General features: G+C 37.5%; 1 protein-coding gene across 1 annotated transcript in view; it reads left to right on the top strand.

Moving 5' to 3' along the window:
- The window catches only part of STRN (striatin), a gene marked incomplete at its 5' end in the record, with an annotated part of 72,532 nt that overhangs the window by 12,271 nt on the left and 33,172 nt on the right, over positions 1 to 27,089 (top strand). The window contains 6 exon segments of the mRNA XM_027772994.1: positions 186 to 259; positions 7,951 to 8,029; positions 11,984 to 12,151; positions 14,496 to 14,631; positions 18,379 to 18,514; positions 26,857 to 26,967. Of these exon segments, the coding sequence (XP_027628795.1) occupies positions 186 to 259; positions 7,951 to 8,029; positions 11,984 to 12,151; positions 14,496 to 14,631; positions 18,379 to 18,514; positions 26,857 to 26,967 (704 nt within the window).

Raw genomic sequence — 27,089 nt, 5'->3', positions numbered from 1 at the left:
CTCCCATTTGGCCAACAGCTACTTGAGTCCTGGACCCAGTGGTTTTGAAATCACACAGGTGCATGCATGTGCATGCCCAAAATTCTGAGTGAAGAATGGAGGAGAAGGGATTGCTACTCCTATTTTGTATCTTTAAGTTCATCTAAATATGTTTTTAAGATTGCATTTTCTCATTTCTTTGTTAGAGCCAAATACCACAAGTTGAAATATGGGACAGAATTGAATCAGGGAGATATGAAGCCTCCAAGCTATGATTCTGGTAAGCTAAATTTTAAAGGACATTTAAGTGATTAAAAAAAAGTTAATATCTAGTATTTTCTAGCAACAACATTTATAACTGCTAAGTTAATTTCTAATTATTTGCATGTTAATTATTTTTTATAACTTGTTTTTTGGCACCAATGTTTAATGTGATTGATTATCGTTTCCTACCACCTTCTTTTTCTCTCTATTTCTTTGGTTTCCCATTTTTGGCTTATGTTCTGCAGTTACTGGAAGGATCAGAATTCATGGAGTAACATACACCCACATAACCTTGTCTGGCCAGGTCTGCCCAACATTAGTGGGAACTTTGAGATGTGTAGTTCATGGTGCATCATGTTCATAATATCCTGAGAAAGGGTAGGAGTTAAGGTAGTAAGAGATGTTTTCTTAAAGCACAGGGGAATTCCTAACCTTTAAACCTAATCTGTTAGTTATAGGAAGGTGCAAAACGGAGACTTTCTTACCCATTATCCACAGCTGGTTCTGTAACCAGAACATGTTTTAATAGGTGGAACTTTAAAAAAATCTTTTTGTGTTATTTATATTTTTCTTTCTGTTTTCTCTTCATACTACCAAACAGTACAAAATAGTACTTGTAAACAGTACGATACTGTTACCAAACTCAGTGCTGCTCGCACAAGCTCCACAAGCCAAACCATAAGTACAAAGTGTATTGAAGGAAAGTGCTATGTCCAACACGAGGAGAGTGGGCAGCTCATGCTGAAAAAGCCTGGCTTCCTAAAGGAGTTGCCTACATAACATTTTTTAAAAGTAATTATTTTATTTAACTTCATTTATTATCATTATTATTTTCCAGTTTGATCAGAGGAACAGAGAGAGAGTGAGGAAGTGAGAAAGCAAGCCACCAGGTCTGAGACTTGAACCGTGGTTGACCCTGTGTGAGTCCAGTGCCTTTAACCACCATGCCACTTGCTGGCCCCATCTACATACATTTTTAAGGGCAAAAGTATTGGTAGGGGTCCCAGGTGTGAGTTCAGTTTTGTGATTGGTTCAAGAAGGTATGATTGGGACCAGCAGGTGGCGTGGTGGTTTTTTTTTTTCCCACATGGCCTACCGTGGTTCGAGTTGCTGACCTGGCGGCTTGCTTTCTCACTTTCTCTCTCTCCCTCTCTCTTTCTCCCTCTGTCCTTCTTTGGTCAAATTAAAATAACTAAGTAATAAATAAATAAAGTCAAACAAAATAATTCTTAAAAAAGAAAAGAAAAGAAAGAAGGCATGATCATCTCTTTGGCCTTCTTGATTGGCAGGTTTTAGATAATAAGAGAATAATCGGGTTTCTGGAACCACTCTGCCTGTAGGAATTTGTATGCTCTGCCAATATTTTCCATCCTGCAAAACATCTTTAAGTTTTGAAGTTAAAAATCTTATTTTTCCTTTAACTGGGAGTTTAGAGGTCCTCATTCTTGGCCAGTGTCTCTAAATCACCATAACCAAACTTTGAAGTCTTATCCCTTACTTTGGGTCTTTTTTTTTAAAAAAGAGGTTTTTGTCCTAGGGCATGTGCACTCGCCACAAGAGAGACAGAGACAGTGAGAAGGAAAGTGAGAAATCACCCTCCAGGGGTGATGCCACACTGCAGTCCCTTCTCCATTCTCCTCCCAGGATCCTGGGCATTGATGCACACGCACCCAGAGTGATTTTCAAGCCACTAGGTCCGGACTCGAACTGCAGTCGGCTGTGTGGTAATACCGTGATGTAACCGCTATGCCATCTGTTGACTCTTATTTTGGGTCATTAAAATGTAATTAAACTTTGCTTTCAAGCCCATTAGAAAGTCATTTTACTTTTAGTTCAGTCCTTATTAATTTTCAGTTTGGGAATTTTCATTTTTTTCAACAGAGGGGAAAACTGAGACTTCAGCCCTTTTTTTGAGGGTCCCTTCTTGGTTTCAACATTATGGAATATAGGATATAATTTATTATTAGTAAGTATAGGGAAAAGTGAGAAAAATGGTTCATAAGTTATTACCATGTTTCAGATGGATAGATATTGGGCATAATTCATGTTAAATTCCTCCATCAAATATCTGAGGATATTAACAATTATTTGTATCATTTACTGAAATACCTATCTTGTGTTTGGGGCTTTAGTATGTACATACATACTAAAGAGGGTCTACAGGTGGCTTGATGGTTAAAGCACTGGACTCCCACATGGCCAACTGCAGTTCAAGTCCCAGAGCTGGTGGCTTGCTTTTTCACTTTCTCTTTCTTTCTGTGTCTCTCTCATGAGCCCATGTGCCCTATAGAAAATTAAAATATAAAAATAAATAAAGTTAAATCTTTAAAAAATAGTTATTCTATAAAGGTAGTACTATTCTTATTTTACAAGTGTGTAATTTAAGCTCACCAAAGTAGAGAAACTTTCTTTCCCAAGGTCACACAGCTATTAGATGATGGGATGGGGAGCTGAACCCAGGTGTGTCTGACTCCAGCAGTCATATTCTTCCCATTTTACCACACACCTTCTATATTTGACAATGTATAAAAGAACCTTCCAAAATGAGTTCTAAATGTACTGCCAAATTTATACTTAATTCGATATAGTAATGTATGTATTAATTTATTTCCTCTGCTGAATATTAAATCCTTGAGGATTTAGAGCCTTACCAACTGATTGCCGGAGTTTTTTTTGTTTGTTTGTTTGGTTTTTTTCTGTTTTAGTTTTGTTATAGGGCACATGTGCTGGTGAAAGAGAGAGGGAAAGATAGGGCACATGTTCACTGGAAAGACATAGAGACAGACAGAAAGGGAGAGACAGAGTAAGTGAGAAATCATCCCTAGGGGGTGGCCACACTATAATTTCTCCTCTTCCATTCTCCTTTTGGGATTTTGGCACACATGCACATGCACCTAGTTTCCCCCCTCACCACGCCCGGAGTGAGAAAATGCCTTCTCTGTTGGATGGTCATGCCACCATCCCTTCTCCATTTGTTCCTCAATTTGGAATTTTAGTCATGCATGCACAATTGCCCAGTGTTCTGTTCTGTTCTATTCTTTCCTTTCCTTTCCTTTCCTTTCCTTCTCTTCTCTTCCCTTCCCTTCCCTTCCCTTCCCTTTCCTTTTTCCTTCCTTCCTTCCTTCCTTCCTTCCATAATGCCTTCTCAGTGCATGATACTGTCTTAGGTACTTAGCTCCTATTTAAAAAATAGTCCTACATTTTTTTTTTTTTTTTTTTGAAAAGAGTTTTATTTATTTTCTTTAAATAGGTATTTTTATTCTAGGGCACATGCTCTTGCTGGAGAGACAGAAAGCAAGAAATAACGCCCCCGGGGGGTGATGGCCACACTGCAATCCCTTCTCCTCCAGTCTCCTCTCAGGATCTTGGGCTCACATGCACACACGTCTTTCAAGCATCTAGGTCAGGGGCTTGAACCGTGGTTTGCAATGTGGCAGTCCAGTGCCTTAGCCACTCTCCTGTCTGTCTGTTTTTGGTTTGAAATAAAACACACTGGAACCCAATGTGTTTTTCAAACCACCATTCTGGTCTGGGACTTGGTCTCAACACAGTTGACTACATGGAATCCCACTGACTTAACCACCATGCCATCCATTGCCCTGCTTGATTTTTAATTATTATTATTAAATTATTTGTTAATTTTAAAGAACGAATAGTGAAAACTGCACGGCATGCTTTTACACTGCGCAAATCACTAGATCTCAGCTCTCATGGTGGACTCAGTCTTCTTCAGCCTGCCCTCTCTGTTTGCCTAGATGGGAGGAGGAAAGGGGAGGGGATTATTACCAAGATAAAGGAAGATTTTAGAGTCAAAAAATTTTACCTTAAAAAATTTTAAAACAAGAAAAATTTAAGAAATGAAAAGACAGAGACAGAGATAGAGAGAAGGACATAGAGGCTCTACCAGGGTAAATTCTCAACAGAACATCTTCATTGCCTTATCGCTGAAATCACTGTATCTCAGCTCTCATGGCGGACTCAGTCTCCTTCCGGCCTACCCTTTATGTTTGCCAGGGTAAATTCTCATCAGAACATCTTCATTGCCTTATCATTGAAATCACTGTATTTCAGCTCTCATGGTGGACTCACGAGGAACATCTGAGGTTAAAACAATAATAAATTGTGGGACCAGCAGAATACATAGTAGTTACGTCACTGGACTCCTACATGGCCGACTGCAGTTGTAATCCCAGACCTGGCCTCTTGAAACTCACACTAGCCGCATGTGTGTGTGCCCCCAAAATACCGAGAGGAGACTAGAGGACAAGGGGATTGTAGCATAGCCATACCCTCTGGGAGGTGATTTCTTGCTTTCTGTCTCTGTCTCTCCAGTGAGAGCATGCGCCCGATAGCAGAAATCTCTCTTATAAGAATGAAGTCACATCACTTTTGTACTATTTTTATCCATGCTAAGCTCCCAGTTCTTTCCATGGTTAGTAAATAGTCATCAACTGTCAGATTCATTTTTGTCAATTTCAAAAAGTGAAATTATACAGTCTGTTTTAAGGAACATTTGATAACTGAGCAAGGAAATGTAATTTGGATTATAAAACTCTTGCTTTAATAAAAATTAAACACTGATTAAAAACAAAGTGACATACAAAGGTAAAGATTTAAAAGTAGATAACAGTTGAATTTCTTGGTAATATTAAAAGTATTTGCCATTTGAGTCAAATTGTAGAAAGAGGGACTAGATTTACTCTCCTGCTTGAAACAACTATAAAACAAAATAGATAAACAGTAGTTTTCTTTTTTTTTAGAGAGATTTTTGCTATAGGGCACATGCACTCATCAGAGAGACAGAAAGTGAGAAATCATTCCCCCTCTTCCGGGGGCGGGGGATGGCCACGCCATAATCCCTCCTCTTCCATTCTCCTCTCAGGATTTTGGGCATGCATGCACACGTGCCCAGCATGAGCCTTAAGTCACTGGGTCTAGGACTCGATCCAGAGTCTGTACAATGGTTTATAAAACATTGAACATCTGCTAACAAAGGACAGTGATCCCTGAGCAAAGGGAGGCAAACAGGTGAGCCTTTGTGATTTTCACAGCTACTGCCTTTTGAGAGTTTCCAGACCATAGCATAGGGATGGAGGACAAAAAACAGTATCTGAAGAAATAATGACCCAATTTCATGAAAATTACAAATCCATAGCTCTAAGAAACTCTACAAATCCCAAGCAAGAGAAACACTGGGGAAGTTAACTATTACCAGTAGGCATGTGATAATAAAATTGTTTAGAACCACTGATAAAGACAGCATCTGAAAAGCCTCCAGAGAAAAAGGTCACATTTTGTATAGAGGGAAGAACGCAAGGATGATGACCATACCTCATCAGAAACAATTAGAAGGTACTGTCCTGCCATGATCCATTCTCAGTCTCGGCAGATGTGCACCCGGGATGCAAGAAGATTCCGGGTTGTCAGCCCAAGACCTTTCCCACATAGGTTCAGTTGCATTACTGTTGTACCACTACCTGGCCCTGTGTTGTCATTTAACAACAATAAAAAAAGTATATCCCCAGGGTTGGCAGGTGGAATAGTGGTTATGGTCCTGGACTCCCAGGAGGAGAAAGGATTGCTTTCCCCATTGGAGGGTAGTTTCTCACTTTACCTCTCACTGTCTCTGTCTCACTCTGGCAAGTGCACATGCCCTTGTGGCAAAAACCTTTAAAACAAAAAAAGTATATCCCTTTTGAAGTTCTTCTAAAGTAAACTTACTTTTAGACTTAAAATCGCACTGCGTACTTGTGCATGTGTGCTCATATTCCCAGGAGGAGAAGGGATTGCTTTCCCCATTGGAGGGTAGTTTCTCACTTTACCTCTCACTGTCTCTGTCTCACTCTGGCAAGTGCACATGCCCTTGTGGCAAAAACCTTTAAAACAAAAAAAGTATATCCCTTTTGAAGTTCTTCTAAAGTAAACTTACTTTTAGAGTTAATTCAATTTCCTTCTATTTCCCTCTCCCCATCCCTACCTCTGGTCTACTCTTCTGTTAGTTCTTTGATATATCATAAAACTTGACCTAGTTAATATATAGGTATTTCAGGAGAAAAACAAACATATAAGTTCTGATTCTTTTATTTACATTTCTCTAATTTCCTATCATTGAAGTGATAGGCTATGGAGGAAAAGCCTGGGATTCTTGAGTGAAACAGGATTGCAACACTTGAAACTGTGTTTCTAACTAAAAACTTAAACATTATCCTCTAAAACTTAACTCTCTCATCTCTAAAGTGAGATGAACACCTGTCTTTTAATGTTGTAAACATTAAAAAAGATAACATTTATGTTTTAGTACTGTGTCTGAAACACATTAGCTCAAAATAAATACTTAATTTCAAGTATCATGAAACAAAATTTCCCAGTCTTCCTCCTATCTGTACTTGAACAAGGTCCCATAAAGACCATCAGTTTTTTGTAGTTTGAGCAAAAGCAGATGAAAAAATATTTTTATATTAAAGTCAATCATTGTGTAGTTGGGACTTTTTTAATTTTTAAATTTTGCCATAGGACATGTGTAGGTACCTGACAGAGAGGGGGAAAGTGAGAAATCGCCCCCCTCTGGGAATGGTCAGAGCAGAATCTCTTTCTCCTTCATTCTCTTTTCTAGAGTTTTAGGCATACACACATGCACATGCCTGCTGTCACTGGGTCCAGAGCTCAAACCACCAGCCTTATGGATCCAGCAATAGGCCACCCCTGGAAATTCTTCAGTACAGACTTACCAAGGAGAAAGCTCTTGTTTCATCATCTTCTTGAAAAGATTCAGTTTTTTGTTTGTTTGTTTGTTTGTTTAGAATTCAGCTTTTTACCTAACAATGAATTTCAGCTTTTACCTAACAATGAATTTTAGCTTTAAAAGACTTAGGAAGTCTTTATTCAAAAAATGCCATTAAAGTGCCAGCAGGTGGTGTGGTGGTGAAGGTGTTGGACTCCTACTCGCCCAGCTGTGGTTAGTCTCCAACCTGGGGACCATTAAAAGAATACTTGAGATTTCCAGTTAATAGCTAGTGAAGGAAACAAATTTGGATTGAGATTAATTATTGTATATCTGCTCTTTACCAGACTGGCTTTTATTTCTGGATATTTTCTTCTAGTTCTGATGTGGTACTTCATAAAACTTTTAGTTGACTCTGCTTGTGTGACTTTATTAGATGATTTTTTGTGCTGAAGGAAAAATCAGAAGCTAGCCGAAGAGAGGCAAAATGTCTTTATCTTGCTTCTACTATTCTGGGCACATCCAGTAGCAATAATTATGTTATGCTAGTTTTGTAATGGATATTAAGAGTGAAAAAACAGAATTAACATTATCCTAAAACATACTTTAGGGGACCAGATGATGAAATGGTTGTGCTATTGAATGCCCACATGGCTGACTATGGTTCAAGTCCCAGACCCAGAGACTTGAAACTCATGTTGGGTGCGTGAGCATGCTTGCCCCAAATCCTGAGGAGAATGAGAAGGGACTGTGGTGTGGGCATTCCCCCTGGGGGTGTGATTTCTCGCTTTCTCTCTCTCTGTGTCTCTGGCGTGTGCACGCACCCTATAGCAAAAATCTCTCTTAAAAAACCACACACACATTCTTTATAGTTACTGTTTTACAGGTTTTCAATCTTATAAACATTTATTGGACATTTTTGATGAGTTGAGATGCCCTCTAATATATAAAATAAGTCAGTTTTATTATGATTTAATATTTTCCAGATGAAGGTAATGAAACTGAGGTGCAGCCACAACAAAATAGCCAGTTAATGTGGAAGCAAGGTCGACAGTTACTCAGACAGTAAGTATCCCCATGTCAAACTTACAAATGGCTAAAGATGAAAAATGTTTTCATGAGATTATTTTTATTTTGTATTTTCAACTCAAAAGAGTGGTTTTATGTCTTACATTATTTCTACTTCTGTGAAAAAATTGAATTACCGTTCTCTTTTCATATTAAAATCTTTCCCTGGGGAACCAGCAGGTGGCGTGGTGGTTAAGGTGCTGGACACTCCCACATGACTGACCATGGTTCAAGTCGACCTGGCAGCTTGCTTTCTCATCCTTTCTCTATCTCTCTGTCTCTCTGGTCAAATTAAATTAAATGAATAAATAAAATTAAATACTTAAAAAAAACTTTCCCTGTGGCAGAATTTTATAGTTAAAAGAATCCTATACCCTTATTGTTTCAAGGACTTTTTTTTTTTTAATCTAAATATGTTATTGGGTACTTGGGCTCCCTGGAGAGAGACAGAGAAAGAGAGAAAGTGAGAAAGCACCCCCAAGTGGGAGATGGCCACGCTGCAGACATTTCTCCGCCATTCTCCTCTCGGATTTTGAGTGTGCATGCACGCTCAACCAGAGTGTTTTTTAAGCTGCTAGGTCTGGGACTTGAACTATGCAGTTGGCCATGTGGGATCTAAATGCCTTAATTATCATGCCACAAGCTGCCCACATTTTATTTATTTATTGCTAGAGGGGGTGTACTTGCCAGAGAGTGATAGGAAAAAGGAGAGGGGAAAAAGCATTGCTCACCCTGGGGCATGGTCATGCCACAATCCCTTACCCTCCATTTTTCTATACTATCTGGATTTTGGGCATGTGCACATACATGCAAGCATATGTACTTGGCTTGTTTTTCAATCTGCCAGGGCCGGGATTCACATGAACTGTAGTCAACCATGCGTGATCCGACTCCCTTAACCACCAGCTCAAAGGGCTGGTCCTAGCCTTTTTTATTTTAGATAGATTGAAATATTTCTTGAATTCCCCAAATTTGCAGATATTATCTAGTATATTTGAGAGTATAAAGCAGACACAAAGTTGGATGGAGGTTCTTCTGTCAAGTGGTAGACTAGACCCACTTATCAACTCAGTGATTGGTCTCTATTTAAGACCTTTATAACTGGTATTTAGATTTGTGCTCCAGTAGAATGAAATTTGCTACCTGTTTAGAACTTTTGGGGTGACTTGTGAATAGTATAAACCTAAAGTGTTCAAAGTAGATTCATGTTAGCCATTGCTTTTGACTGCAGGAAGTGTATTTTGTTTTGTTTTGTTTTTCTTTCCTTTTTTTTTTTTTTGGAGAGATTTTTTCGCTATAGGGCATGTGCACTTGCCAGACAGACAGAAAGAGACAGAAAGACAGAAAGCAAGAAATCACCCCCCAGAGGGGATGGTCACACCGCAATCCCTTCTCCTCCATTCTCCTCTCGGGATCTTGGGCATGCACACACACGTGCCCTGCGTGAGTATTAAGCCACTGGGTCCGGGACGCGAACCGTGGTTGACTACGTGGGAGTCCAGTGACATAGCCATTATGCTAACAGCTGGTTCCCTTGTTTTTTATTTTTGTTGTAGGGCTTGTGGGATCCAATACCTTAAACTCCATGCCTCCTGCTGGCCTGGGAAGAGAATATTAAAACTTTTCTTCAATATAGACTTTTTAACTAGACAAAGTTAGGTGAAAATGTGACTTTACTAATATTTAATAAGTGAATTTTGACTAGTGTTCTCACTTTAGTCTTAATTATGACAATGCACTTTTTTTTTTTTAAAGAAAGAGGTGTTCTCAAAATGCTGATTTTTTTTTTAAAAGGGGAAATGATTTCATAATAAGCTATCCAAGAGGTGTTTTTTAATCCTTAAAAGGCCCACAATCTTCCCTTGTGAGTAAAAGTGGCATTTTATCAATGAATGAAGAAATAAATAACTATTTAGTAAGACCAACTTAGGTATGGGAAAGGCAGTTTTGAAGCTTATTTATAATGTTATTTTATTGTTTAAGCAAAATATGTATCATGTATTATTTATTAAGAAAACACTTATAGTAGTTTTTTTTTTTGGAGAGGTTTTTGCTATAGGGCACATGCGCTTGCCAGAAAGACAGAGACAGAGAGACAGAAAGCGAGAAATCACCCCCAACACGGGATGGCCACGCTGCAATCCCTTCTCCTCCATTCTCCTCTCAGGATCTTGGGCATGCATGCACACGCGCCCGGTGTGAGTTTAAGCCACCAGGTCTGGTACGTGAACCACGGTCGACTATGGGAGTCCAGCAACATAGCCATTATGCTAATTGCTGGTCCCACTTGTAATAGTTTTTAAGAACAGATGATTCAGTTCAGGACAGTTGGAAATATATTACCTAAATTTTAATCAAACCTTCCTATAAATGTTGGATAGAATTGAAAAATGAGCATTTGGTTTAATAAGATACCCTTATTCCATTTGATCCTATATCTTTGTGAGCTATCTCTTTCAGCTCTAATAGCTATTAAAGTTAAATCTTGGAATAAACTGAACTTAAATGGGTTGTCTTGTCAACCTTTGTTTCTTCTTCCATCTGGTAGGTAGCAAGAGTTAATTCCTAACATTTGTCTATCATGTTTATTGCATTTGCCTTTTTCATGGTCTTGCACTGCCACTTTTGGTCTTTTTTTGGTCCAAGTTTGGTATTAATGGGTATTTAATGCTTTCTATATTCCAAGTTTGTCTTTTAGGGGAAAAATTGAGGTTCAGGAGAATTAAAATTACACAGAAAGTAAGTGGCATAATGGGATTAAGACCAGTTCAAACTCTCAGTACACAGCCTGTGTCCTTTTTTGGGAGCATCTGCACATGTGTACAAACACTCAGCATTCCACAGTTGTGTGTGTGTGTGTGTTTTGTTTTTTGGTTTTATTTTGAGAGAGATTTTTGCTACAGGACGTATGTCCTCATTGGAGCGAGAGAGAGAGACAGAAAGTGAGAAATCACTCCCCAGGAGGGATGGTCACATTGCAGACCCTTCTCCTCCATTCTCCTCTCAGGATTAGGGACACATATGCACATGGGCCCTGCGTGAGTTTTAAACCTCTGGGTCCAGGACTCAAACCGCAGTTGACTATGTGGGAGTCAAGCAACGTAACTGTTATGCCATCTGCTGGTCCCAACATTCCACAGTTTAATTGCAGTCCATTTTCATTTTTGAGTGGTCTCAGGATAGAGGCTTCTTTCCTGGGGACCAGCAGATGGCATAATGGTTATGTCACTGGACTCCCATATAGTCGACTACAGTTCAAGTCCTGGACCCAGCAGTTTAAAACTCACTCTGGGTATGTGTGCGTGTATGCCCAAAATTCTGAGAATGGAGGAGAAGGGATTGAAATGTGGCCATCCCTCTGGGGGGTGATTTCTTGGCTTTCTGTTGCTCTGTCTCTCTTTGTCTCTCTGGCGAGGACATGCATCCTATAGGAAACATCTCTCAAACAAACAAAAATAAGGAGCTTCTCTTCTGAAGAAGTCATTCCAAAGAAACTACTATCTTATATGTATTTCATGGAGGAAACCATATATGCTAAAAAGATTCTCTCTATAACAATTGATCCATGATGCTATACATTAGAAATATAAAAATATAAAACTTATTGCAATCACTGTTATAAAATAGTAATTTGGTAGAATCTTGAGTGTGAGCTTGCTCCAATCCTGCCCAAAGGAAAGACTGTGTGATTAGATATATTAAGGAACAGCTCTGCTTAGGACAGATGTAATGAATGGTGTATTGTACAGTTCTTTGATTTTTCTCAGTGACTGGAGTGACTGGTACAGCAAGAGACAGCTCTATGTGCAGCTGGAAGGCCACTCATTAGCAAGCCTTACTAGCACAGTACTATACTGTGAAGCCTTACGCAGGCAAGTGATTGTCGTTGTGTATGAAATTGTAGAATACGGATTCCAGTATGACTGAACTGTAAGGATTCTTTTTACACAGGTACCTACAGGAGGTGGGTTACACAGATACGATTCTTGATGTGAAATCTAAACGAGTGCGGGCTTTGTTGGGCTTTTCAAATGATGGCACTGACAGGGAAGATGACAAAAATCAGGATTCAGTTATAAATGGCACTGAGGCTGAAGTTAAAGAGACAGCAATGATTGGGTAAGTATTTGGAAAGTCATCTTAGCTCTACCCTAGTTCTTACTAATTTTTTTTTTGGGGGGGGTTGGGGGAACTTGCACTTTTAGATAATGATAATAGAAATAATTTAATTATAAATAAGTTCAATAAAAATTTTAAATTGGTTACAAGGCAATACGTAAAATTGAAGTTTTCTGATTATTTTAACTCAAACGTATACTTTTTGTTTAGTATATTTTTATTTATCTAGAATCTGTGTATTTAATATGGATTTTAATATCTTGAAACTCAGTCACTTAATATTAGAACTTCATAGAAGTTTTTATTTGGAAATTCAGTGTAATTTTGAACCAATGAAATTTTATTGTTGGAGATGCAGGAATCATAAAAATACCCCATATTCTTTAGAAATAACCCTTTTCTTAATACTTTTGTTTACATAATAGTTTAACTCTTTGATACAAAATGTCTAAAGTATAAATGCTTTAATTGATAGAATACATGTGAGAAATTCAATAACTAAAGTATTTTGCTTTCCTTGTGGATCATATAGAAGTATATATATATATATATATATACCTCTACTTAAAGTGAACATGAGGAATTTAATGAGATTCTTTATTGGAAAAAATTTTGTCATGATTTTTAATTGAATAAAAAGCCAAAGATTCTGTGAAAATCTAAATATAATGTTCTTTATTTGAACATGTTTATGCTGGAAAATGGTTTTAATTGAACTCTATAAAATTTGCTAGTGAGAATACACTTTCTGTTTGGAACATGGAAAATTCAAAGTAGTACTTTTATAAACAATTGTAATTAGACCATTCTTAAAGGAACTCATTAATAAGTAAGAATATATTAGCTCATATTTGTTAATGTATAGATTTTTCAAAAATAAATGTAGATAAATCATGTGGGCATCATTCCTTTTTTTTTTTTCTTTTTCTCTTTTTAAGGTTTTTGTGCATGCGCTCACTGGAGTGAGACAGAGCAAGTGAAAGGGCAAGTGAGAAATCACTCCTGGAGAGAAGGGGATGGCCATGCCACAATCCCTTCTCTTCCATTTGCTTCCTGGGATTTTGGGCATGCATGCACATGTGCTTGGGGTGATTTTTAAACTGCTGGGTCTGGGACTTGAACCACGGTCTGTTATATGGGAATCCAGCATCTTAACCACCATGCCACCTCCTGGCCCCCTTCTGGTTATATTTTTATCTATGGATTAACTTAAATCATTAAATTAACTTAGATACTATAAATATTTTTTAGGGACTGTAATGTATTCTTTTAAAACCTTAAGTAAAGGCCTTCAGAGGAGACCACCCTACTGGGCATTTTAGCCTTGACATGTCTTTTGAAACTAACAATGGTCAGCTGAATCTGTTAAATTTCTGTTGGGATAGAGCATGGGGGTGGGGGGGCGGTGTCAAGAACATAACTCTCAGTAGATATGAAATTTAATCTGTTCTGAAAATTTTGTTTATAGTTGTAGCTACATTTTTTTTTAGGAAATTGTCCTACTTAAAACACTTTCTATTGAACTACAAAGAAGCCATTCTGTTCTAGCTGTTAGGAAACTGATGACTATTTTGAGGAAGTTAAATTCAAAGTCTTATATATTTGAAAATTCAGTCATTTTTAAGATATTAATTTATTCATCAACAGAAGTTTTATAATGTTAATTTGATTGTTACAGTGTTTTAGCATCTTTATCAGTACAATTTGCTCTTTTCACCTCTTATGCTATTTAGCAGAAATACAAAATTGCATCAGAAAAAATTGATAAGAGGTCAAAGGAAAAAGCTATAGAGAGGAAAAAGAATAGAGAAAAGTGAAGGCAAAGATAAGAAAAAATATATATAGTAAATATATAGTTGTTTTTTTTTTTTTTTAAGAGAGATTTTTGCTAGAGGACACATGCGCTTGCCAGAGAGACAGAAAAGTGAGAAATCACTCCCCTGGTAGATGGCCACAGCACAATCCCTGCTCTGCCATTCTCCTCTTGGTATTTAGGGCATCATACACACATACCTGGTGTGAGTTTTAAGCTGCTGGGTCTGGGACTAGACTACGTGGGAGTCCAGTGACATAACCATTATGCCATCTCCTGGTCCCAAGGGGCAGAATTCTTTATGTTAAAAGCTAAACTGATAAGATTTTTACTTTAGAAAGGGAGATTGTTTCCCATACTGCTTTTGCAATTAATTCATGAAAATGTAATATATAAGAATCAATGTAGATCATAGTATGATTCGGGAATCATAGTTAAAAAATAAATAGAAGTTATGGCGATAAATCATGGGCTAATTCTCATGTTGAAGTTTAAAAGATGAACTAAATAGCATGTATGTGTTTAAAACAGAAAATCCGAGTTAACAGATTCTGCCTCTGTACTGGATAATTTCAAATTCCTTGAAAGTGCGGCTGCAGATTTCAGTGATGAAGATGAAGATGATGACATTGATGGAAGAGAGAAAAGTGTCATTGATACTTCAACGGTGAGTTTGGTAACTTAGATAATAGAAATAATTTGGGGACTGTAATGTACTCCACCCCCCCCCAGAGAATTGTTTATTTATTTTTATTTGTTAGCATTTTTTAATTTGAGCTGACAGAGAGAAAGGGAAAGTGACAAAGCAAGCCGCCAGGTCCAGGACTCAAACTGCCATGCAGGACTCCATTGCCTTTAACCACCATGCCACCTGCTGGCCCCTGTAATGCACTCTTTCAAGATAATTTGTGTCCTTCAATCTGTACCCGTAACTATTTTTTTTCCTCACATGAATTAGCAGAAATAGAATCTAAGAGGTTTTAGTATGGATTTCACCAGAAAGCATCCCTGACAGTCACTTTTCCTCTCTTCTCTTCTTGGGATTTTCGGCATACACACGTGTGTACCTGGACATTCCAGGTCCAGGACTCTCAACATGCAGTAACCCATGTTGGATCCAGCTGTCTGCCTGAACCACCATGCCACTCACTGTCCCAACTATCATCTTCATTCTGTCTCTGTTTTTCTTTCTCTCCCCTTTTTAAGTAAGAGATGACGATATACTTTGTTTTGTCCTGGAAAACATTTCCATTTCATCTTTTTTTTTTTCAAAAGAATTATTTTATTTTTTATTATTATTATTTAAAATTTGCAGTAAGGCACATGCACTTGCCAGAGAGAGAGAGAGAGAGAGAGGGAAACTGAGAAAACAAGCTGCCAGGTCTGAGACTCAAACCGTGGTCAGTGATTTGGGAGTCCAGCACTTTAACCGCTATGACACCTTGTGGCTCCCTGCATTTCATCTTTCATGTTTGTTTAAGAATAAAAAAGAGAACAGTAAAGTAAAATAAAGCAAATTTGAAATTACAGTTAAAAAGCCTGGGTTTAGGGACCAGCAGTTAGCGTAATGGCAATGTCACTGGACTCCCATGTAGTTGACTGCGGTTCGCGTCCCGGACCCAGTGGCTTAAAACTCACGCCAGGCGCGTGTATGTAAGTGCCCAAGATCCCAAGAGGAGAATGGAGGAGAAGGGATTGTGGCATGGCCATCCCCCTGGGGGGTGGATTTCTTGCTTTCTGTCTCTCTGTCTCTGCTTGGTGAGCGTACACACCCTATAGCAAAAACCTCTTTAAAAAAAAAAAAGCCTGGGTTTAAAATCCTATTTCTTTTACTAATTATGCTTCTTAATGCTTTAGGCTCTGTTTTTTAGTTTGTAAATGGGGATTATAATAAGCGCCTGTTTTGGGGGCCCGCAGGTGTCATCACGATTAAGGCGCTGGGCACTCCCACATGGCCAACCATGGTTCGAGTCCTGAACTGGGTAGCTTTCTTTCTCTCTCTCTCTCTGTGTGTGTGTGTGTGTGTGTGTGTGTGTGTGTGTGTATGTGTGTCTGTCTCTGGTCAAATTAAAATAAATGAATGAATAAGTAATAATAAATAATTATTAAAAAAATTATAATAAATATCTGTCTTACCCTGGAGGATTTTGTGAGGAACTAAAGAGACACTATATGTGAAAATTATATGTTGAAGTATAAAGTGCTTCCTAAATATAACTTCTCTATTTGTTTTTTTATTTGTTTCTGATCACTTTATTATTTTTTTCTTTTTATTATTTTTTTTGTTTTTTTACCATAGGGTGTGTGCCAGAGAAAGAACAGAGAGGGAAAGTAAGAAATCAACTCCCAGGGGAATGGCCATGCTGCAATCCTTTTTTCTCCATTACCAACCTGGGATTTTGGCCATGCATACATACATGCCCAGAGTGATTTTCAAGCTGCTGAGTCTGGGACTTAAACTTGTGGGCACTTAAAATAGTCCAGGAATAAGGTTTGGTTAGATCATGGTGTTTTGTTTTGTTTTGTTTTTGAGAGATTTTTGCTATAGGGCATATGTGCTCACCAGAGAGACAGAGAGTGACAGAGAGAGAAAGCAAGAAATCACCCACCAGGAAAGGAAGACCATACCATAATCCCTTCTCCTCCAGTGTCCTCTTGGGAATTTGGGCATGCATGCACACGCACCCAACATGAGTTTTAAGTTACCAGGTCTGGGACTTGAACCATGGTTGACTACATGAGAGTCCAGTTATGTAACTGTTATACCATCTACTGGTCCCAGATCATGATATTTTTGTTTTGCATGAAGTGAAGAAGCTGAAATCCGGAGAAGTTGAGATATGTTGTCATTTAATTGAAAGAAGTTGCAAACCAGTCATTCTAATTGTGGAAGTGACCATAAAGGTCATAATTCGTCAAGAGCATAGGTATATAGGTGTCAGAAATCATCTCTGCATTAATTAAGCTTCAGTTTTAATCTTCCAACTTGATTGTGACTCCAGATATATTCCTAAGTGTATAAAAATGAGGCATAACAGCCCTTGTCAGATTTCCTATTAAAACTTAGTTAAGTCTCACTCTAAAAGATCAGTATTTTAGGAAAAAAAACTTTTCTGTATGAAGAACTATTTGATAAAACTGATAAAAGGTCAGGACAGTAGAAATAGTAATGGCAACATAACAAGAGTAGCTTATACATCTTGAGGCATGTGTTTCTCAGTTTTCACTTTTGTTATTTAGGTCTTGCTGGGTGGTAATGTAGTTCTATTAAAAGTTATTGTGACTACATTCTGAAAAATTCTTAAAATCTTTTTTTGAAGTGTCTTTTCTTTAGGTTATACTTTAACGTCTGCAAACTGCACAGATTGCATCTAAGACATAAAAGATTTGGTTGAGGTTCTCATATTGGGTTGTCAGAAAAGTCATGATGTATTTTCCAATGCAAAAATGTGTCATGACTGGGGATCAGCAGTTAGCGTAATGGCTATGTCGCTGGACTCCCACGTAGTCGACCGTGGTTTGCGTCCCGGACCTGGTGGCTTAAAACTCACGCCGGGCGCATGTGCGTGCGTGCCCAAGATCCCGAGAGGAGAATGGAGGAGAAGGGATTGTGGCATGGCCATCCCCTCTGGGGGGTATTTCTCGCTTTCTGTCTCTCTGTCTCTCTCTCTGTCTGTCTGGCGAGCGCACGTGCCCTATAGCAAAAACTTCTCAAAAAAAAAAAGAAATGTGTCATGACTTTCCTGACCACCCAGTAGTATGTCAGGGACATATTTCTCTTATCTGTAATTCAAATACATTTCTTAAATTTCCGTAATTTTGGTATATGTTGCCATTAGCTTATTTCAAAACAAACCATCATACCATTGAAAATTACTCCTTTGAGGTGTATTAGGTTATCAGAAAAGTCATGATGTATTTTTCTAAGCTAAAATGCCTCATGGCTTTTCCAACAACCCAATATAATATATATATTTTTCTTTTTTTTTTTAATAGATTTTTGCTATAGGGCGTGTGTGCTTGCTAGAGAGACAGAGAGAAACAAAGCAAGAAATCACTCCCTCCCCCTTCCCAAGGGGGATAGCCATGCCACAATCTCTTCTTTCAGGATTTTGGGCACATACACACATGCGCCCAGCATGAGTTTTAAGCTGCCATGTCCAGGACTCAAATTGTGGTTGACCATGTGGCACTCCAACAACATGACCATTACACCATCGGCTGGTCCCATAATATATATATATATTTAAAACTGTTTCTTACTTAAGTTTTACAGCTTAACGCAATGACTATGTACTTTTTGAAAAAGATAATTGAGTTTTCTCATTCAGTGGCATGGGGATACCATCTCCTTTATTTAAATTAATATCCCTAATCTACCTAAATATTTTAATTTAGCATGTTTTTCTATTAGATTGTTAGGAAAAAGGCGTTGCCTGATAGCAGTGAAGATCGAGATACAAAAGAAGCTCTCAAGGAGTTTGACTTCTTGGTTACATCAGAGGAAGGAGACAATGAATCTAGAAGCGCAGGCGATGGAACTGACTGGGGTAAGGAAGCATACTGGATTCAATCAGAGATGTTAAGTAAATAAAAGAAATTAATATTTTACCAGCAGAGCAACTATAATGTTGAAATGCTAGATGCTATGAACTTTTTCTTACTCTCACCTTTTATCCTACGTGTGTGTGTGTGTGTGTGTGTGTGTGTGTGTGTGTGTGTGAGGAAGGTCGTATTGCTGTTATCTCACTTTTTTTCCCTAATATAAGCAAAACATTATGAAAATAACTTAAATTAGTCAACATAATCTCTATTTTCTGCTTAGACGATAGAAGTTGCAAATCTAGATTTTGTGGACTTCAAGTATGGGACCATAATAGAAGATTTTATAGAGCTCATCTCTGTTACCGTCTATGCAAAAAAAATATAAGTTAGAGAACTGTAGTCATTTATTCTAGTTTAGGTTTTGACGGTTTGTACAATGCATAGTTATTGTTTTTTATTATTGCCAGAGGGCACATAGGTTCCCCAGAAGGAGAGAGAGAGAATGCTGCAATGCATGGGGTGTGGTCCTATTGCAATCCTTTTTCTTCTGTTAGTCCATCTAATGAGGTTTTTGGGCACACACAGGCACCTGACATGTTTTTCAAGTCACTGGGCTTACAGGATTCAAATCTTTTTCAGCCAGGTTGTATCTGACTCCTGGCTTAACCATTGTGCTGTGGGCTGGCCACATTTTTTTTTTTTTAGAGGGAGGTCAGGGAGGGTTGTTTAGATTATTCTAAATGAATCTGATACTTTAGTCACAAGTTAATATACGTACCTTGGGGAAGTTTTCAACATAGCTCAGTCTAGTACTTTGGAAATGCACTGTTACTATCAATAAGGTAGGGTTGTGATAAAATTTTCAAAAGTATTCAAACTATTAATTTTTCCTTGGGCTTTTTTTGGGGGTCCGACTTAAGACATGTTAAACTTTTTTTTTTTTTTTTTTTTGGAGAGGTTTTCGCTATAGGATGCGTGCGCTCGCCAGACAGACAGAGAGAGACAAGAGAGACAGAAAGCGAGAAATCACCCCCCAGGGGGTATGGTCACACCGCAGTCCCTTCTCCTCCATTCTCCTCTTGGGATCTTGGGCACGCACGCACACGCGCCCGGCGTGAGTTTTAAGCCACCGGGTCCGGGATGTGAACTGCGGTCGACTACATGGGAGTCCAGCGACATAGCCATTACACTAACTGCTGGTTCCGACATGTTAAACTTTAATAAATAAAATTCTGAATTCTAGTTCTGCTATAACCTTATAACTTCCTACTTTCAGATTTTTTTAACCATTAAGCAACATTCTAAGGATATTTCGTCTTCGTTTTTGGAGTTGTGTTTTATACTGTGCCCTATATATTTTATATAAAACAAGATTGCACAATTACCTCATGGAGGATTTAGGGCTCAGGCTTTCCAAAAACTAAGTATACTGGGAAAAAGTAATGACAGAATCTTTCTGTTCAGCTATCCTGACATACTAATTATTGGTCTCCTGTTTTTAATCACCAGATCTAGGGACCAGCAGTTAACCTAATGGCTATGTCGCTGGACTCCCATGTGGTCGACCATGGTTCGCGTCCCGGACCTGGTGGCTTAAATTCACACCGGGCGCGTGTGCGTGTGCGCCCAAGATCCCGAGAAAAGAATGGAGGAGAAGGGATTGTGGCTTGGCCATCCCCCCGGGGGGTATTTCTTGCTTTCTGTCTCTCTGTCTCTCTCTGTCTTCCTGGCGAGCGCATGTGCCCTATAGCAAAAGCGTCTCCAAAAAAAAAAATTACCACATTACATTAAGACTCATTTAGAAAGGATTAGGGCATTTTTTGCTTCTTTGAGGTAAAAGTAATAAATGTTTTTCCCTTTTTTGAAGTACAGAGCATATTTTGCATTTTTTAGGTATATGACTTCTGTAGTTTCCACACATTCAGGGTTGGATATGACTAAATCTTTTACAGGCTTATTAAATAATAAATGAAAGTGGAACTTACTCATGTGTTAATTTACTAAACATTTTGACAAACGGTTCTCTTGTATTTAACCTGTTTTAAAATTAGACATTATTTAGCATTCTTTAGCTTTTAGCTGAGAAATTTTTGCTACATTTTTCTGCCACCACGAAGTTAAAGTCCTATGTACAAAATATAAGATACTGTATCCTATAATTTGATAAACTGATTTACTTTACCAAAAGATTGTGCTTTGGCATAGGAGAAAGGTAAGAAGCAAATCCATGGAAGGTTAAATTATTTTCATTACTCTATTTTGAATTAGTTTATAATTCAAGATGCATTTGGTTTTGCATCTGAGAAAAGTTGTTTGCAAGTTTCTAATAGCTCTCAGTGGAAATTTAGAATGTATTGATTTGTAAATTGGTAAATTACATTTAGTTGTTTAAATACAAATTCATAGCATTGTAATTGTGGCTATATGGAGATCTTAGTTAAAATATACTAAAGTATTGATGAGAATAATTGGAACTTTAACATTAAAATTTCTAATTTTTGTTAAATTTAAATAATATATTGATCTTTTTGTCAATCTTTGAGAATTTTAGCTAAGACAAATTACACTGGACAATATTATGAACAAATCTTGTTTTAAAAAAGTTTGTTGTTGGATATTGGTAGACATGGTACATGTTAGAATTATTTTTTTACTATGAATTTTTTTCACTTTAATTCAAGCTGCTACTTTAAATATAGATTGCAGTATTCTTTCAAGAACTAAATGTGTTATTGAATGATATATTAGTTAAAATGTAAACTTTAGTGATTTGGTATAGAATAAGTTTTAAAAATTAGATCTGTATATGAAAAATAAATATCGGTAAGGGTGTCTTGGCTCTCAGTTAAATATATGGCTACATGTATATACATATAACTGTTACAAATATTCTGAGTTTATATTTAAACTGTTATGGAACTGGCTCTGTAGCTTATTAGTTAAGGGAGTCAGATCCCATATGGCCTAACATAGTTTGAATCACAGCCCTGGCAGCTTGGAAAACATGCCAGGTATATGCGCATGCTTGCCCCAAATCTCAGCAGCATGGAGAAATGGAGAAGGGATTGCAGCAAGACCATGCCTTATACAGGAGGATGGTAGGTGGGGAGGGTGGTGGGTGGCGGCTTTGGGACAGTTCTTCCCCCCCACTCTGGTGATTGCTTGTGCCCTCTGGCGATTAAATTTTTTTTAATGAGGATACTTAGGATGTGACTTGAGGTTTGTGTTGCTTTCTACCCATTGAAACTAAAGAACATTTGATAGATTGTTTCAGTAGGCCCTTTTGGCCTAATATTTGTGCAAACATTTATTTTTTGAGATAATGTAATGTTGCTGATTATTTTGATATTATTTCACATTTATCTTTATAAAAACTTCCACTGAGTTGTCTTAAAAGATGAACCATAGTTTCTTATTTGAATAGGTGTTATTTAGTATTTTGTCATAAAGGTCAACATGACACAAAATTATTTCATAGAATTGTGTATTATGTAGATGTGAATACCCCATATTAGAAACTTTTCATCTACTTTTATGCAACAAGCTACTTTAAATAATACATTTTAATATGCTTTCATGAATTAGAACACAGATTGTAAAATTAGAACACAGATAATACTTCTGTCCAAATGTTAGTGTATTTTATTTTAAAATCAGGAATGTTTTTAACATTTTAGTTACAAACACTAAAAATACTAATTTAACCCTAATTTTTTGTATATTTCTTCTCTGAAGGAAATATAAAAGAATTCTAAAGCCAAAAGGAAAAAAATATGATACTTTTTCCTTCTCTCATTCGTGTTAAAATTTTTGTTCAAATTTTCCTCCTTCATACTTCCTTGGTCATTATATAGTGACTGATAAGAAGACTGTCTTGGGTAAGTTCAAGGAAAAGGTTGCCTAATATTTTTAATAAGCAAAAACAGATTTTTTGTGTCCTTTTTTTTCCCACCTGCAACACTACACAATGAAAATAATTTGTGATTGCCTCAAGGAAAGAAAAGTTCTCTGTAAATTGTGCACATTTTCAGCAGTGCAGTGTCTGTAATAGATAATATTCTGCTGATTTTTCTGATAGACCTCAGCTCCCCTCACTTATCAGAAACCTTTATAATGTTGGTGGCATTTTTTGATTCTTTTAATGACATTTCCTGTTGGAGTGTTAGGTAAGTTACTAGCATATTCTTTGCTTTATTGGCACTTTCCATGAGAGGAGGAAATTGACTGTACTTCTGCCAGTTGGTAGGTTCCTTTCCCTCAGAATCATTAAAAAATAATTTTCTGATGCAGTGATATTTGCAGTATTAGCTTATAACCATAGCACACAGTAGATATTTCATCTGCCTTTACTTTTTCTTAAATTCTATGCATTTGTCATTAATGTAGTTACCTTTTTAAGATCATATCTTCAGGGACTGTTGTGTCAACAGTGCCACTCTTTTTCCTTTTTTTCTGGCAAATGCTTGAAGAATTAATATGACAGTTTAATCATCAAAGAATACAGTGGCTTTCTTGTGACTGACTATTCTTTCAGGAGCACAAAGTTTGGAAATCAAGAGGAAGTTACAGTGAAACAGATTGCCTATCTTACTCCCCACAGAGCTGATACAAGGGGACTTCATACCAAGTTACTCAGATACATTAGGCAACCATTCCACCAGGAGAGCTAGATCCCACTGTGCTAACCGAGTGCTTTTTCTGAGGAATCACACATTCTCATAGATCCCAGTTGGCCCTCTTCATTGCCAGTCTTATTGCAGGGATACTTCTGCTTAGTTTTTCTCCAAGGACAACTGCACTGTCCCTTTTATAACTTCCTTATTTTAATATGTGAGTCGTGGTCCCAGTGTATTATGTGATCCTTGTGTGTGCATTTTAATTTTAACCTAACTGGTATGAGGTAACCGGTGAAAACAAGTGATTGTTCTCCCATCTGAGTTGTCGCACCCTTTAGTATACTAGATCTGTTAATGAGTACCAGGGAATAGAATCTTTCAGCTGACTGGAGTCTGGCCTTGTGTGTTTTAGGAATTTTAGAATTTAGATTCGAAGCACCGGATGTTTAATGAATGTTTAGTTGAATGGATGTATAAAGCATTGCAAATGTTCCATGGCTCTTTGACGCCACCCTCTCAGGAAAGAGTCAACATGCATATACTAAGAATCTGGCAAATAGATTTTACAAATCTTCCATTATTGTTATGAGTCTAGGAAGATTATGATAAGGCTAAATTTTTACTTCAAAAAACAATGCCATTCCAGGATTCCAAAGCCAATCAGTTTAATTTATTATTTTTTTAAAAAATAATTATTTATTTAATTCCATCTGTTAGTATTATTTTTAGATCTGACCAGAGACAGAGAGAGAGAGAGAGAGAGAGAGAAAGGGAAAGCAAGAAAGTAAGCTGCCAGATCCAGGACTCGAATCGCGATCAGCTGTGTGGGAATCCATTGCCTTTAACCACCATGCCACTTGCCAGCCTCTTAATTTATTATTACTAACTGATTGGTGAAAATGAACATTTTATTGAGAGTTTTTTTGCTACAGGGTGCCTGTGCTTGCCGGAGAGATAGACAGAGAGACAAAGATACAAAAAGCGAGAAATCACCCACCAGGGGAGATGGCTACACTACGATCCCTTCTCTATTCTCCTCTCAGGATTTTGGAAACACATTCACATGCACCTGGCATGAGTTTCAAGCTGCTGGGTCCAGGGCTTGAACCATGGTCAACCATGTGGGAGTCCAGTGACATAATGATTATGCCATCTGCTGGTCCCCAAAATTAACATTTTTATTGTTACCTCTTTCTGGAAAAATAAAGACTTCCTACTATTGATAGATTATAGTTAGTTACTTTTTTTTTTTAATAAGATTTTTTACTATTAAAATGCATACATCCACCAGAGAGAGAGACAGAGAAAGTGAGAAGTTACCCTCCCCCCCAGAGGGAATGGCCACACCACAGTCGCTTCACCTCCATTCTTTGAATTTTGGGCATGCATGCACATACACCTGGCGTGATTTTCAAGTCACAGCATCTGGGACTTGAATCATGTAGTCAACAGTGATTTACTCACCTTCACATCTGTGTCACCTATTGGTCCAAAATTTTTTAGTTTTTAAAGATTGTTTTTAACAGTGTTTATTCAATGACCAATTAATAATTTTTAAAGTTGAATTGAAGCTTAAATAGTTTAAAAATAGATTTCTGGTTCTTTTCAGTTTATTCCAGTCATTCACATGCATCGGCAGGGGAGAGGGGAGAAAGAGAGAGAAAGCAATCCCCAATGGGGCTTGGTCATGTTGCAGTCTTTCTTCTTCCATTTTTTCATCCCATCATGATTTGGGGCATTCGTGCACATAAAACCCAGTGCTTTTTCTTTTCTTTTCTTTTTTTTTTTTTTAAGCCATCAGGGCTGGGATTTGAACTGTGTTAGCCATGTGGGATTTAGTTTCCTATGCACAGTGTTTAACTGCTGTGCTATGGAGCCAGACCACTCAAGAATGCCGATCTAGTGTTTTTTTATGTGCCAGGTCTTCTAGTTGAAGATTCCTACTCCTGTAGTACTTATAAGAGTACTAAGAGTATATAGACAATAGGCAGTAGACATAATGAAAGATAATGTCAGAAGGTGATAAACGCTATAGAAAATAGAAAAAGTAGAATAGGGTAAGGGAGATAAGGATAGCTGAGGTCGAGGTGGTGTGGAGAGGGCAGGTTACAGTGTGAAATAGGATGGCCATTGCAAGCACAATTGAGAGGGGTGCATTGAACAGAAGACTTGAAGACAAGGGAATTGACCATGTGGTATCTGGGGATGGAATGTTCAGGAAGAAGGTCAGGGCAAATGTCCTAAGAGAGCAGCAGCTCTGATATCTCGATGATGTGAAGGAAGCCAGAGCAGCTGGGCCAGTGATTGTAGGGAGAATATAGTGAGAAATAACCAGAATGTGTTGAATCATGTATACCACTGACGAGATGTGGAGCCATGTAAGGGTTTTGAACAGAAGGGTGACGTAATTTGACGTTTACTTTAAAACATCACTCTGGCTGCTGTGTTGAGAATAGACCTGGCAACCAGGGTTTATAATAGACTTGCAGGGGACCAGTTATTGCAGTAATCCCAACAAGAGATTATAATATTTAGAGACGTAGAATGTGTGCTGAGAAGTCAGATTCTGGATATGTGTTTTGTTTTTTAATTTAACAAAGGGCATGTGCGCTTGCCAGAGAGAGGAGTGGGGTAGCGAGAAAGCATCCCCTTCCTCTCAAGGGGAATGGTCACCTTTCTCTTCCATTTCTCCCTCCTTTCAGGATTTTGGGCACTTAAACACATGTTCCCAGCATGTTGAACGTGTGGGATCCAGCTGCCTTAGTCACTAGGCCATGGGCCGGCCTCTGGATGGGTTTTGAATGTAGAGAAAACCATATTTCTTGAAATATTTGTTGTGGGGTAGGAAAGAAAGATATTTTTTGTCTGAGCAGATGGAAGTATGGAGTTGCCACTTAATGAAGTAGGGAACATCCAATCTGTTTCTGGATGTGGAGGGAGATCAGCAATTTACTTGTTTAGTCTGAGATTAGATTTTCTAATAAAATGTAGAGTGAGCAGTCGTATATACAAGTCTTGGGTTCAGGCTGTAGTGCCAAGATAACACATAACATTATATATAATATGTAAATTATTTTATAGTAAATAAACTATATATTGTAACGTTGTTACTCTTTAAATTTTCTTTTTCTGAAATTGGTTATATAATTTTTTTTCTACTGGAAGCTCAGTTTCCTGTTTCAAGAATTTACAAACTAACACATCTCTTAAATTGTTTTAAATTTTGAATAGTTTGGTTAGTAAATTTTACAAATAAATTATATATATAGCTTTTAAAATAAAAATTTTAATTTGCTGGTTAATACATGTCAAAATTATGGAACTTTTAAACTGAAGGATCATTATATACTGTTTTGTGTAATTTGTTAATAATCTTACCATGTAAATAGTGCAGTTTTTGGTGTATCAATTCCAATAGAAATGAGGTGAAAATGACAGGTTCTTGAGTCTAAACTATCTGGGCTTAGTTTACTAAAAATCACTAGAATTTTCCAGGTTTTTTTTTCCCTGTCTCTTTCAAGAGAAATGTATTATTAATATTACCTAGTAAAGAGAATTGATCATTGTCTCTTAGCTGTTCTGTGTGACTTAATGTATCTAATGAATAAACAATGACTCTTTTGTGAGTGATACTATGAAGAAGATGATTGTTATATCATTCAGACATGTTGATTTAGAGTGTTCAATATTTTATTGAAAAAGGCTATTTCATTTGTTTCACTCTTGTTTAGAAAAGGAAGACCAGTGTCTCATGCCTGAAGCCTGGAATGTGGACCAGGGAGTAATTACCAAACTCAAGGAACAATACAAAAAGGAGAGAAAGGGGAAAAAGGGGGTGAAGAGTAAGTGGAAAACATTGTATCTGTAAATCATAAATCTTGCCTCTTTCACATTCCCTAATTTTTTTTTTCAATGTTTTCCTAAAACTACTTACTCTTTTTCATTTCTGCTCCTGACCTCTTTC

This window comes from Tupaia chinensis, unplaced genomic scaffold (genome assembly GCF_000334495.1).
Source record: "Tupaia chinensis unplaced genomic scaffold, TupChi_1.0 Scaffold000317_1, whole genome shotgun sequence".
NCBI lineage: Eukaryota > Metazoa > Chordata > Mammalia > Scandentia > Tupaiidae > Tupaia > Tupaia belangeri.
This window is presented reverse-complemented; position numbering and strand designations above follow the sequence as displayed.